Source organism: Paramisgurnus dabryanus, chromosome 1 (assembly GCF_030506205.2).
Source record: "Paramisgurnus dabryanus chromosome 1, PD_genome_1.1, whole genome shotgun sequence".
NCBI lineage: Eukaryota > Metazoa > Chordata > Actinopteri > Cypriniformes > Cobitidae > Paramisgurnus > Paramisgurnus dabryanus.
Genome location: NC_133337.1, coordinates 50953900 through 50968550, shown reverse-complemented (window position 1 = coordinate 50968550; position 14651 = coordinate 50953900). Strand labels below are relative to the sequence as shown.

Here is a 14651-nt window from a genome sequence, read left to right as displayed (position 1 = left end):
AAATCCCGGTTTTATACTGTAATACACTGTAATTGCCAGGAACTTACTGTAGATTTTACATTTATGTTTTTACTGGCAACTGTTTGTTCAAAGTTAAATGAACATAAAACATTTTCAGTCTTTAACGTCTACAGTAAGTTACTGGCAACCAGTTGTATAATTACAGCAAATGTAAAAAAAAAACTAAAGCATATACTGCCTACAATTGTATCTGTTATTCATATTTGGAGATTCTTGTTGTGGCAATAATATAGTCATTGTCCTGGGTTATGTCTTTATAATCTTTGCACATGTGCCGTATGTAATTTTTTGCCAAGCCTCCTAAAGTTCTTCTCAAAGCTGAGCTTTCGTTTGTCCTCCAAACACACCAATGCATACAACATTTTTGATGTATCTTTAATTAATCAAATATTTAAATATTATAAAGATGTCAATTGTTTAAAGCTGGCCACTACTGTAATTTATGTTACATAACAGCAACTTTCACTGTAAGACCTTTGTATGATCCACACACATGAATACATCGACTTTTACAAAAGCCCCTTTAGCACATTTATATTGCTCAACCAGCATGAACACATCATGTGCATCCAGAAGATATAACACTCCAGCATGGATATAACCCCAAATGAGCACAAGAGCATTTTTTGCATTTGTGAGTACTATACCATTTTTCCATTTCTTTTATTTTATGGTAAAAATACACATGCTTCGATTTGCCCACCAGGTTCGACTATGGTCCCTCCACAGCACCCACTCAGCTGTGTCGCTACTCATGCCAACTTGTGCAGGCCTACCTTCTTTTCAAAACGGAGGCGTTCTGCACGGGCCGACCCATCCTACAGGCAATGCAAGGCAAGGCAACTTGTCAAGGGGGCCCACGCGATTACACAACACAACGTTAGTAATTGTATTACAGTATACTCATGGACGTGCTGAGTCAGAAGCAACTACTACCCATGCAGAGACCTTAGTATTTAACAAGAAAATCCAAGAAATGGTGAGAACTGCCCAATGGTCTATGATCAGCATGAATTACGCACGGGACAGTTTACAGAACTGTCACTGTTTAAGGCTTACAAATTTAATGTGAAGGAGAACGCATGAGTTGTAGGACTTTTCTGTGCACACACATCTGAAGCATGCTCCCAGGAAGCCGCATCTGTGACAGTGCACAATTAATTCTAGTTTACCTCTTCATGCTCTCAAGCAGAAAATTTGCACAAAATTATGTCAAAGTAATACGTAGACTGACTGATTTTGACGTCAGTGTTGGGTTTTGACATCAGTCCGATGTTGGGTTTTGACGTCAGTCCGACGTTGGTTTTGATGTGAGTCCGACATTAGGTTTTGACAACTGTTTGATGTTGGGTTTTGATGTCAGCGTTGGGTTTTGACGTCAGTCCGACATTGGTTTTGACGTCAGTCCAACGTTGGGTTTTGACAACTATTTCATGTTGGGTTTTGACGCCAACCGGAAGTTGGGTTTTGACAACAATTTGACGTTAGGTTTTGACATCAGTCCGAAGTTGTGTTTTGACTATAGTCAGACATTGGGTTTTGATGTCAAATTGACGTTGGGTTTTGATGTCAAATTGACGTTGAGTTTTGACGTCAAATTGACGTTGAGTTTTGACGTCAATTTGACGTTGGGTTTTGACATCAAATTGACGTCAAAAGCTAACATTGCTAAGATTGGTAACAAAGCTAAAATTTTATCGGTTTTGACAACAATTTGATGTTGGGTTTGGGCTTCAGTCCGATGATGAGTTTTGACGATAGTCTGACAAATTGATGTTGGATTTTGATGTCAAGCCAACATTGGGTTTTGACGTCAAATTGACGTTCAGTTTTGATGTCAAGCCGACATTGGGTTTTATCGGTTTTGACAACAATTTGATGTTGCCAAACAATTTGATGTTGGGTTTTGGGCTTTAGTCCGATGATGAGTTTTGACGATAGTCTGACAAATTGACGTTCAGTTTTGATGTCAAGCCGACATTGGGTTTTATCGGTTTTGACAACAATTAGATATTGGGTTTTGACGCCAACCCAATGTTGGGTTTTGACAACAATTGGACGTTGTGTTTGACGTTAGTTGGGCCTTGGGTTTTGATGTCAGTCCGACGTTGGGTTTTGATGTGAGTCCGATGTTGGGTTTTGATGTCAGTCCGACGTTGGGTTTTGATGTGAGTCCGATGTTGGGTTTTGATGTGAGTTCGACGTTGGGTTTTGATGTCAGTCTGACTTTTACATGACAAATTCACTGAAAATAATGATAACAGAATTACACTGCTACTATTGGGCCCCATATTCATGATCTTGACTAGAGCTCCTCAACCCCATGGGCCTGCCCTGAATTCTGCTATCACAGCAGTCAACACAGTGGCCCATTGTATAAGCAGTTACTCTACAACAGCCTGTTTATAGGTTAGGAACAGTAAAAATATGCTTTTAGCATGCGTTTCCTACAGTAAATTAATCGAATCGTTTCAGTGGTACAAATTTAACCAATCTTATAAACATTGTTGTGAAATTGGGGGTTGTGTGTTTGAAAAAGCTTGATTTGCATGTTTCTTTCCTTGTCATCTTTCTTTCTACATGCAAATGACTATTAACAAATATTCAGCATAAATTAGTTTGAATATGAGTGTGGCACTACTCAAGCTAGTCATGCAGAAATGTATGCAGTCGTGCGTATCCAAAATTGCTGTATTGAAAACTAACCAGAGTCCGTAAGACATGGGATGGGGATGCATATATGTATGTGTGTATGCACAAACACACATTTATTTTTTTTAAGTTTGTGTATGTGCGTAAAGACAAAGTAACCCATGTATTGCTCACCTGTGTATCTGCAGTGGTCATGTTTTATCACTTGCATACACAAGTCACACTATCCCTGCAGCCTTGCCAATAGTCTACCAAGAAAGTGTCTTAAACAAAGCCAGGGACACACAAGCACACATACCTGTACACACCCCACTGAAATAACAGGTGTTGTGTCTGTGTATCTGTGCCATTATATCTGCATTACAGGAGCCAAATCCACAGGATAAAATGGGCTTGTGTCCGATACGACTTTTCCTGCTGTCTGGGCTTGTGGTAAATGTTTAGGACGGCAGCCAATTTGTGAACAAGTGAGACTGCAAAAAATTATGCAATGTCTGCTGAAGAGCAGTGATCAACGGAGAGAGCTGGATGCCGGTGTTCCTAAATTTTGGACGGTTTGGTCGATATTTTAATTATTCAGATGTTTTTGTATAATTATAGTACGTGTCATTTCGCTCTTGTTCTGGCTTGAACAACATCACTTCAACAAAATATGATTCCCAGCCCCATCATTAAAGCAGATGATATGAATCTAAGCATCAGTATGATTTTAATGACCTTAAAATGAGTGCATTTGAATTTCTAATGTAACGTCATATTTTACATATCTTAAAGGAATAGTCTACTCATTTTCAATATTAAACTATGTTATTACCTTAACTAAGAATTGTTGATATATCCCTCTATCATCTGTCTGCGTGCACGTAAGCACTGGAGCGCGCTGCGACACTTCGATAGCATTTAGCTTAGACCCATTCATTCAATGGTACCAATCAGAGAAAAAGTTAGAAGTGACCAAACACATCAACGTTTTTCCTATTTAAGACGAGTAGTTATACGAGCAAGTTTGGTGGTACAAAATAAAACGTAGCGCTTTTCTAAGCGGATTTAAAAGAGAAACAATATTTTATGGCGTAATAGCACTTTTGGGAGTACTACGACTCGGCGCAGTAACACTCCCTCTCCCATTATGAGAGGGAGAAGGGGAGCGGACTTTTCAGGCGAGTCAAAGTACTCCCAAAAGTGCTATTACGCCATAAAATATAGTTCCTCTTTTAACTCCGCTTAGAAAAGCGCTACGTTTTATTTTGTACCACCAAACTTGCTCGTAAAACTACTCGTCTTAAATAGGAAAAACGTTGATGTGTTTGGTCACTTCTAACTTTATCTCTGAGTGGTACCATTGAATGAATGGGGCTAAGCTAAATGCTATCGAAGTGTCGCAGCGCGCCCCAGCGCTTACGTGCACACACTAAGATGATAGAGGGATGTATCAACAATTCTTAGTTAAGGTAATAACATAGATTAATATTGAAAATGAGTAGACTATTCCTTTAACCCTAAAATCGTGTACTGTATTTAGTACAAAAGCTACCTTTAACTACCTCAGCATTATTCGCAGATGGTACAAGGTGTTATAATCCAGAAGAGCTCTTTAAAAATACCCACACAATGTCTTTTTTGCAACCACACTGTTGTCATTAATAATGACTATCTGAGTTGCTGAAAATATCTCTGAGGAAATATATATGTGTGTGCGCGTCCATGTGCCAGTGCCTTCCAGCCCCAAGGTAACAAATGACTTCCTGTGGTAATTGCCATAATGAAGCAGGGAGGAGAGCTGTAGAATTCATAATAGGTGAGCACATAGTGCAAGTGTTCACAAAAATTAGGAGAGAAGAAAAGGAGAAAAAGACAATAGGAGAGATGGAAAAGGGAAAGATGGGCGATGTCTGGTGAGCCTGCTATGCGAGTAGCGCATCATTCTGCTGTCGTCCCTCGTATCTTGCCAGGGTTTTGAGCCATGACAAATTGTCAGATCCATGTTATAATCCCTTGTTTTCGAGGAGACTCAGAAAGCCAAATGTTTGTGTGAGAACATAGCTCATGTCCAGAGGAGGTCAAAATGCTTTACACATCACATGAGACAATTACATTGGGTTGCAGCCTCGTGTCATCACAGAGATGGGTGAGAAAACACTTGTATTAATGTAGTGGGTCGTAATGTCTCTGAAGTGATATTCTTCCACCTACACACGTTCGCACCTTCATCAGCAAACAGCAATCTCTCCCTCTCCTCCCGTGGTTGTGCCATTCCTGAGCAAATGTATCAGTGTGGGTGTGTATTTTTCTGGATTACCGTAATGGATGAGGAGAAAGAAAACGAATGAGAGAGAGAGAGAGAGAGAGAGAGAGAGAGAGAGAGAGAGAGAGAGAGAGAGAGAGAGAGAGAGAGAGAGAGAGAAGGACGGAGAGAAAACCCAGGAAGAGGTCCAAGGGTTCTTAGTACATTTTTGAACATTCATACGCATGCAAGCAATCGAAAATAGCATTGCTAAGAAAGCAGTGTGTGACTCATTCTGTGTGCGGTAAAACCTCCTCACACCTCCATAGTTTATCAGATGGACGACCTGATGCTATATGCATCTTTCCATACTATGTTTTATAAAGCGCTAACAGTGAACATGTTACATTTTTCCTGTTTATGTTATGTTTGCGCAATGTGCATGGCCATTTCCAGTGAATGGGTGCTGGTGATTCATCATGGTGTAGACAGCGGTCCCAGAGGACCGATGGGATGAAAACACCTCACACGGGACCAGAGTTAGACATTTACAAACATCGCTGTCTGACTCTGCTGTATCACACAGCCCACAGCACAGTTAATTCTAAAAACTGTCATTTAAAGGGATAGTTCACCCAAAAATAAAAATTCTGTCATCATTTACTCACCCTTGTGTTATTTTAAACATGTATGAGTTTCTTTATTTATAAAAGAAGATATTATTAAAATGATGCACACAGTTAACAATACCTACTGAATTCCATAGAATTAGTTTAAACTGCTATGGAAGTCAATGGGTAATGTCAACTGTAACAACTTAACTCCTTAGATTTTTGAATATATATTTGATGTCAAATTGCGAATTGCAACCAACGTCAATTTTCAAAGCTTCGGTAGCTGCGACAGGACAAACATGTCATTGTCTGAGACGACATAGGGACGAAAAGTGCTCTGTAGAACAGTTTGGGGTTCTGTTTAGGACTAACATGATGGCAACTTCCATGTAAGGAGACCCGAGGTATACGTACATAAAAACGACTCACTCTAAGGTAATAAAAATAGTACAGTTCATTATGTAAGGTCTTTATACTAGAGATCTTTACTTAGATGGGAAAACCGGAGGACTGAAAGTTCCACATCTGCCTCGGACATGGGTTGGGCATAATAATAGCGCCACTGGGTCTAAGGTATTTGGTCCGCTGCTCCATTTATTTTTCTTTGTTTTCTGATGACAAAACCAAGGTTACCGCTAAAATGTGCATTCAAAATTGATTGACAGATCTTTCTCAACATAAATTAACCTACCTCCAGCCACACAATGTCGCAAGCAGGGGGGGACTCTATCCAAACACGCAAGATAAAGAAGTTCGGGTCGCCTCGGGTCCATTTTGCAAAAGACATGCATTTTAACCCTGGAGAACCCAAGAACCCTTCTTTTAGAATGAATTAACATTGGCCAAATTTGACCCGTGGGTTCTCCAGGGTTAAAATGCATGTGTTTTGCAAAATGGACCCGGGGCGACCCGAACTACTTTAACTTGCGTGTTTGCATAGAGTCCCCCCCGCTTGCGACATTGTGTGGCTGGAGGTAGGTTAATTTTTGTTGAGAAAGACCTGTCAATCAATTTTGAATGCACATTTTAGTGGTAACCTTGGTTTTGTCATCAGAAAACAAAGAAAAATAAATGGAGCAGTGGACCAAATTGGATGCAAGGCCACCAAATTGCATGCAAGGCCAACAGGGTTTTTTTCTGTCTGACTGGTGCATGCGGGGATGCAGACTGCACACTGCAAACAAGTCGGTGCCGTTTACATTCGGGTTAAAAAATGCCACTGGTTCGAGTCGGGAAAAAATGTATGTACGTCGGTTTCAGGTAAAAAGTTATACGGGTAATTTCGGGTCAGGTACATTTCTGCAGACTGCACACAAGTTGTACCGTTTATATTCGTATCCAGTCGAGTTAAAAAAAAACGCCAGTGGTTTGGGTCGTACTTGAGTCTAATTTTCTCGGGTTTGTCTCGGTTTGGTTCTTTCTTTCAAAAAAATATTCATGCACTTCAGATTGTAGCTCCTTAGTTTAATAAATACTGACTCTTCAACTGATGATCCTCAAGCTTTATTCAATGCTCATCATAAATACCGTGAGATTATTGAAGATCACCGTAAGAGCTTAGACAAAGGGAAAATCAAACAAACATTTGAATAAGTAAACATACATCGAAACCAAACTACAAACACAACAATAACTTAACATACCCAAATAACAAATGAATACTTATCACAATGAAAAATAAATGAACAATAACAACAGGTAGCAAGTTACAATACCTTGTTCTCCACTTAAACCAGGAACTAAGCCTTGGTAAACCGTAAACCTTCGAGGCCACAACCGTTTGCATCTGGGTCTCATTTCACTCTGAATTGATTAGCACGTACTCGTGCTATATGCGGTCATGACCATACATTTCAAAATAAAAGCCTTCCGTTACCATGACAAAATACAAGTAAATAATGCATCAAAAACATAGATTATACACACAAAAAAAACTCAAATTCTTTACACTCCCACCAAATTATGAGTGCAAAATATACAAGCACATAATTTCCCTTTGCAAACTCTTGTTTCCCAATTTTTTTTCTTTTCAATATTTTAACATTTTTTTGTCCCCCTTTTTTTTTTTTTTTGTGCACCCTTTTTACAAGACCTTAAATTAGCAATAAAACATACAAAACATTCATAATTATACAAAATTTAAAATTTAAAAACGTTTGTGATAACCTTACACAATTTCAAACCTTTCAACCAAACCACTAATGTCCCTCCATTAATAGAACAAGTTTCTGTATTGGTCTTTCAATTATGGACTGTTTGTTTACACGCTCGCCCTTTGCACTAAGTTTTGAATCTCCTATAACTACCTTACATTTTCTTACAAGCCCATCATCACTAAAGGTAACTTCCTGTATCCTTCCAAGCTTCCATTCATTTCTAGGCAAGTCTTCCTCTTTAATCATCACAATATCATTGGCTTGAAGATTTCTCCTAGATACATTCCATTTCTGTCGAGCAGTTATATTCGCAAGATACTCCTTGCGCCAGCGACTCCAGAATTGCTCTGCTAAATATTGCACATGTCTCCATCTCTTTCGTGCATAAACATCTTCTTTGACAAATTCACCTGGTGGAGGCAGGGCAGTGACTGACTTTAATGTGAGCAGATGGTTTGGAGTGATGGGTCTTAGACTTTTAGGATCATTCAGACAATCAACAGTTAGTGGCCTACTATTTACAATAGCCATTGCTTCATACAGGAAGGCCCTTAAAGATGGATCGTCTAATATGCCTGGATGTTGTGCAAGAATGGAATTTAACACAGATCGTACAGTTCTAATTTGACGCTCCCACACGCCACCGACATGACTTGCGTGGGGTGCATTCATGACGAACTCGCACTGCCTCTCTGCAAGGAAGGTCTTTATTCTTTCAGTATCCATTTCCTTGAGTGCAACTTTGAGTGCATTTTTTGCCCCCACAAAATTACTCCCTTGATCGGATCTTAATTGTTGGACAGTGCCCCTTATGGCGATAAAACAACGCAAAGCATTTATGAAAGAGTCTGTTGTCATATCATTGAGCAATTCAATATGTACAGCTCGAGAGCAGAGACAAGTCAAGAGAAGGCCGTATCTTTTGTGCATACTTCGTCCTTGCTTAATGAAGAATGGTCCGAAGCAATCCATACCAGTATGCAAAAATGGAGGTGACGGGTTCACCCTTTCCAAAGGAAGATCAGCCATTTTTTGTTCCTCCACAGGCCTTCTGTGCTTTCTACAAATGACGCAACTTCTGATATAGGATGTTACAACTCTATTGATTGCTGGAATCCAAAAGCCATTAGACCTGATCTCATTTATCGTAAATCCTTTTCCTTGGTGAGCGACTTTGTTGTGAAAGTGAGCAACAATCATTTGTGTGATCTGGTGATTCTTTGGGATGATTATAGGATGTGTCACAGAATCTGAATACCTTGAACGACCAATCCTTCCTCCCACCCTAAGTATACAATCTTCATCCAAGAAAGGATCAAGGGGATACAATGCGCTGTGTGATGAGATATTCCTTCCACCTTTTATTTCTTTCAGCTCATCCTTGTAGGAACTTCCTTGCAAACATTTAATTATATGGAGTTCTGCCTTTTGTCTTTCTGATACAGTACTGAGATGACTAGATTTATCTTTGTTAACTCTTCTTAAGAGACGTGCTATACCTCTGACTGCATTTGACCAAGAGGAAAACTTTGAAAGACGATCAGCCAAACTGAAGCTTTCCATACACCTTGTACTTAAAGTATGAAAGGTTTTCACTTCTGGATCCCCAAATAAAAGCTCAGGAACAGGTTCTGCTGGTACAATCATCTCCTTCTCCCACAAAAATTTTGGACCTGTAAACCAGTTTGAGGCAAGAAGTTCCTTCACGGTCAGACCCCTGGATGCATGGTCGGCAGGGTTTTCTTTCGTTGAAACGTATCTCCACTGCTCAACAGTTGTATTGTGACGTATTCTTTGCACTCGATTTGCAACAAAAGTGTGGAATCTACGTGCTTCATTGCTTATGTATCCCAACACTACTTTGGAATCCGTCCAGAACATTTCTTTGACAAATGTGTAATCCAACTCAGTCTTGAGAACACTGCTCATTCCAACAGAAACCACTGCAGCTGCCAACTCCAATCTTGGAACTGTTATAGGTTTAAGAGGTGCAACTCTTGACTTCGCCATCACTATAGCACAATGAACGTTTCCTTCCTTATTCTTAAGCCTCAAGTAAGAACACTGACCGTATCCGTAAGTACTGGCGTCAGAAAAATGATGTAATTCAGCTTCGACAGGATTCCCAAAGTCAGTCGGTGCATAAGTACGTGGCACATTTACTTTCTGCAAATCAATCAAGTCTCGTTTCCATCGCTCCCACCTTAGGCAGAATTCATCTGATAAAGGATCATCCCATCCACTGCCACGCTTACACACTTCCTGCAATATTTTCTTTCCACTCAAGAGCACAGGTGCTATAAGTCCCAAGGGATCATAAACAGAGGCAACCGTAGACAATATGCCACGGCGAGAGGCAGGTTGATTTTTCAGCTGAACTTTGAACTTAAAACAGTCAGATTCTCTCTCCCATTGCATACCAAGTGTTCTTTCTAAAGGCAGTTCATCAAATGCAAGGTCAAGGGCTTTCACATCAGTGGTCCTTTCTGATACAGGGATACTTTCTAACACAGTTTCATTGTTTGATACAAACTTGTGGAGCCTTAAGCCACCTATAGCACAGAGTTTTCGAGCCTCATTGGCAATCTTGATGGCCTGGTCTGCGTCAGCTACACTGATTACTCCGTCATCAACATAGAAGTTTTTAAGTATGAACTGAGAGCCTAATGGATATAACTTACTGTTTTCAGCTGCAAGATGTTTTAAGCCATAGTTTGCACATCCTGAGGATGAAGCAGCACCAAATAAATGGACTTTCATGCGAAACTCACAAGCTGGTTGGTTGATGTTTCCATTCTTCCACCAAAGGAAGCGCAAGAAATCTCTGTCAGTTTCATCTACATGGAACTGATGGTACATTTTCTCTATGTCACACATAAGTGCAATGGGATGTTGACGGAATCTAATCAAGATGCCATGTAGACTATTTATCAGATCAGGGCCCCGAAGTAAATGATCGTTTAAGGAGCAGCACTCATATGTTGCAGAGCAATCAAACACTATGCGCAGTTTGTCTGCCTTCTTTGGATGAAAAACACCATGATGCGGTAAGTACCATGTTTCTCCTTCCTTACCATCATCATGTACTTCCTCAGCATCTCCTCTCTGAAGAATTTCACTCATGAACTCACTGTAATGTCTCTTATAGGACTCATCTTTCATCATCTTTCTTTTGAGGTGCTCAAGCCTGATCATCGCATGTTGTTTGTTATTTGGCAAATTGGGTCTTAGCCTAAAGGGAAGTGGCATTTGGTAATGACCATGAACATTTCTTTGTATACCTTGTTTTAGTTTCTCAAGGAAAAGAATGTCATCCTGCGATACCTTTGTGATTTCTTCCTCAAGATGTTTAAAATCACTTTCTAAGATCCGTAGTACATTGGTTGGTGTGATAGGAGGAAGCTCCTTAACTGTCGTACGGTGACACAGTCTACTGACATCAGATAAGTCAGGATGCGGTGAAGAACGACCCACTATACTCCATCCTAGATCTGTTCTAATAGCGTAGGGCTCATCATCCCCTCCTATCAGCACTTCTCTGGGAGCCATTGACCTTGAACAATTATAACCTATTAACAGGCCGACATCACAGTCCTGTAAAGGAGGTACTTCTTCTGCAATAACTGCAAGATGATTCCATTTTTCAGCATCTTCATGAGTAGGAATATGGCTACGATTAGCTGGTATGCAATCTTTAGTATAGGCAGGGGGCAGATCGATATAATTACTTGACTTGTATGCTCTCACCTGAAGTCCTGACACTCTCTCACTTTGAAGCACTGCATCTTTCCCAAGCATGGTTGTAAGTTTCAATCTTACTGGGAACGTTGTCGCTTGTAAATCGTCACTCACACCTTTATCAATAAATGTGGTATCACTCTGAGAATCCAACAATGCATATACCAATCTTTCATAGCTTGGATTTTGCTTTGCAGACACCCAGACAGGAACAATCATGGAGGTATACACGTTGCGCTCTTCTCCAGCTACGCTCAAAGCCACTGCATTCATTGTACCACCAGGATCACTTTGGGTCTGAACTGCAGAAGATGAAGTTTTCACAATTTTTACAAAGTTGTTATCATGCAAACTGGTTGGATGCTTCCTTTTACAGGTGTTACAAACCAAACGGGAACGACACTCCTTTGCACTGTGACCAAACTTCAGACATCCATAGCAAAGACGCTTCTCTTGAACGTATTTTCGGCGCTCTTCCAGCGGTTCACTAAGAAAACTGTAACAGTTGTTAAGTTGATGGTTACTCTTTTGGCAGAATATACATGGCACTTTGTTCATGGACTTAACCTCAACTTGACTTTGTACACTTGATTGAGTAGAAAGAACTCGACCTCTGCTTTTCTTGGTCTCTTTCAAGTTTACCTTTTCAACAGCAAGTTCTGCATTATGAAGAGCATGAAAGGAGGTAACGGGATTGCAAACAACCTCTGCTTCAGCTGATACAAACATAACAAACTCTCTGAAAGTAGGATACTCATGTTTATCAATAAGGGATTGTGTAACTTGGCGATTCCATCTACCAATAGTCCAGTCAGGTAATTTTTGCACAAGCTTTTGGTTCTCTTGATAGTCATTCAAAATTTTAAGGCCTTTTACATGAGGCATTGCATCCTGGCATGCATTCAGAAAGTCAGAGAAGGCTTGAAGTCCCATGGCATCCTTTGGATGAATTCGAGGCCAGTTTGTTAGCTTTTCTCTAAAAGCCTTTTGAATAAGAAACGGCTGACCGTAACGTTCATTTAATTTACACCAGGCATCTTGATAGGCCACATCATCTGCTCTGAAGAAAGTGCCTTCCAAGGCTTTTCTGGCTGAACCACTGACATACTTTTTCAAATAAAACATTTTATCAGCAGACGAGAGGCTCTTCTGATCAATAAGTGCCATAAAGGATTGCTTAAACTCAATAAATTGAATGGGGTCACCTGTAAAAACAGGAGGCTCTGGAACTGGCAGTTTGCTCATAGTCATGCCATCTTGAAATGCCTTAACAAGAAGGTGAATATCAGTCACTGGTGCTTTAACTGACGGCTTTGCAGTTGCATGGTGCAGATGTTGATGGTTTTCTTGCTTCTTTTTCACATTTATTTCAGAAAACTCTGATTCTGACCCTTCTGCACTAGTGCAATCTCTGGATAAGATAGCCTTTTCTTTCTCAACTTCTTGACTGTATACTTCCAGTTTAGCTTGAGCTGCTTTCAGATCCTTTTGCGCATGAATTCGCTCTAATTCCTTTAACTCTACTTCAAGAGCCCTTTTATGCTGTTCTTCTAGCTGCTCTATTTTTTCCTTTTGCTTTGACTCTTCCAGCAGAACATTATATGCAGCCTGTTTAGCTGCTACTTCCGCTGCAGCATCTATACGCTTGGCTTCTAAGCTTGATGTAACAGAGCAATGACTAGCGTTACTAGCTTCTTGGCTAACTTGTGAAGCAGTTGAACCAAAGATTGAACGGGCATATTGATGATCTAATAAAGTACGAAGACGTCTCTTCTCTTTATCTGAATCAAAATCTCCATCTATACCTGTTATTCTTTCATTAGCGATTTTAATGATATCAGCTGTGACTGCTACACATGCATCCATTTTCCTTCTCATCTCAACAGTAGGAGATACACGTTGCCTATATTCATCATAAGCACCAAGGACCTTACTTTTAGCCATTTCCAATGTATCAATTAAAATAGCCAACTGAGTATCTGATGCATCTAATTTAAGACGCTCACGTGCACTACGGGCTTCTATTTTCCATTGATCATATAAAGATACAATTTTTTTCTCCCTTTTTTGCCACTCTTCTTGCTGATAGGCTAACATTTTTTCAGTTGGAACATGAGTACGCTTTGAGCGGCGTGCACTTTCACTTTGAGTCTCCATATGTTGACTATCAACTTGCTTATTTACCTCTTTTAAACCTGCATCTGATTTTGACATTTCTCTTACATTTATAATTCACTAAAATCACATAACATCATTCACAAAGTTAATACATAGCATGTGCTCAGCAAACACACTTAACCACATATTCTGAGACATTAACTCTTGAAAGTGAAATTGATTCATTCAATACAAATTGGTTCGTTCAATACACTTCAACGTTAGTTCATTAATATGCAAATTGTAAGCGCAAGCAATGTCCGTTACTCTTTAAATCACGCGTAACAACCGAAGACGACTGTCCCTTGAAAGTTAACTTTATGCCTTTGGTACTCACTGCGATCCACCAAACACTTGTAACAGTTCTCTTCCTTTAAATAGTCCATTAAGTCGATCCATTTGCTGCCCGTAATCATTCGCTGAGAGTTCGCTTTAATCTTGTGGCGTTAAGAGAACAGTCAGTCACGTTGTTTCAAACGAGCACGCTGGCATTAAAAGTTTCCTTCACCAACCATGGAGTCTCTTTAAGCAGCACCGCGGGTCGACGATGGATAAGCTCTTACTGTAGCTCCTTAGTTTAATAAATACTGACTCTTCAACTGATGATCCTCAAGCTTTATTTAATGCTCATCATAAATACCGTGAGATTATTGAAGATCACCGTAAGAGCTTAGACAAAGGGAAAATCAAACAAACATTTGAATAAGTAAACATACATCGAAACCAAACTACAAACACAACAATAACTTAACATACCCAAATAACAAATGAATACTTATCACAATGAAAAATAAATGAACAATAACAACAGGTAGCAAGTTACAATACCTTGTTCTCCACTTAAACCAGGAACTAAGCCTTGGTAAACCGTAAACCTTCGAGGCCACAACCGTTTGCATCTGGGTCTCATTTCACTCTGAATTGATTAGCACGTACTCGTGCTATATGCGGTCATGACCATACATTTCAAAATAAAAGCCTTCCGTTACCATGACAAAATACAAGTAAATAATGCATCAAAAACATAGATTATACACAAAAAAAAAAACTCAAATTCTTTACACAGATTCGGGTAAAAAGTGATTCAGG

General features: G+C 39.8%; 2 protein-coding genes across 4 annotated transcripts in view; one reads left to right on the top strand and one right to left on the bottom strand.

Annotated features, from left to right (window-relative positions):
* The window catches only part of LOC135744627 (TANK-binding kinase 1-binding protein 1), a 60890-nt gene that overhangs the window by 12088 nt on the left and 34151 nt on the right, over positions 1-14651 (top strand). The window lies entirely within an intron of this gene.
* LOC135753889 (uncharacterized) lies at positions 6964-14616 on the bottom strand. 2 transcript variants are annotated; one of them, XR_010533851.2, is made up of 2 exons: positions 7227-14616; positions 6964-7067 (listed from the first exon to the last, which is right to left on the bottom strand). XR_010533851.2 is itself a non-coding variant. In XM_065271699.2 (2 exons), the coding sequence occupies exon 2, from the start codon at positions 13617-13619 to the stop codon at positions 7710-7712; it is 5910 nt and encodes a 1969-aa protein (XP_065127771.2). In that variant the 5' UTR covers positions 13620-14231; positions 14391-14616; the 3' UTR covers positions 6964-7709. The 2 variants fall into 2 exon arrangements, 1 of the variants encoding a protein (XP_065127771.2); XM_065271699.2 differs by having other exon boundaries at positions 6964-14231; positions 14391-14616.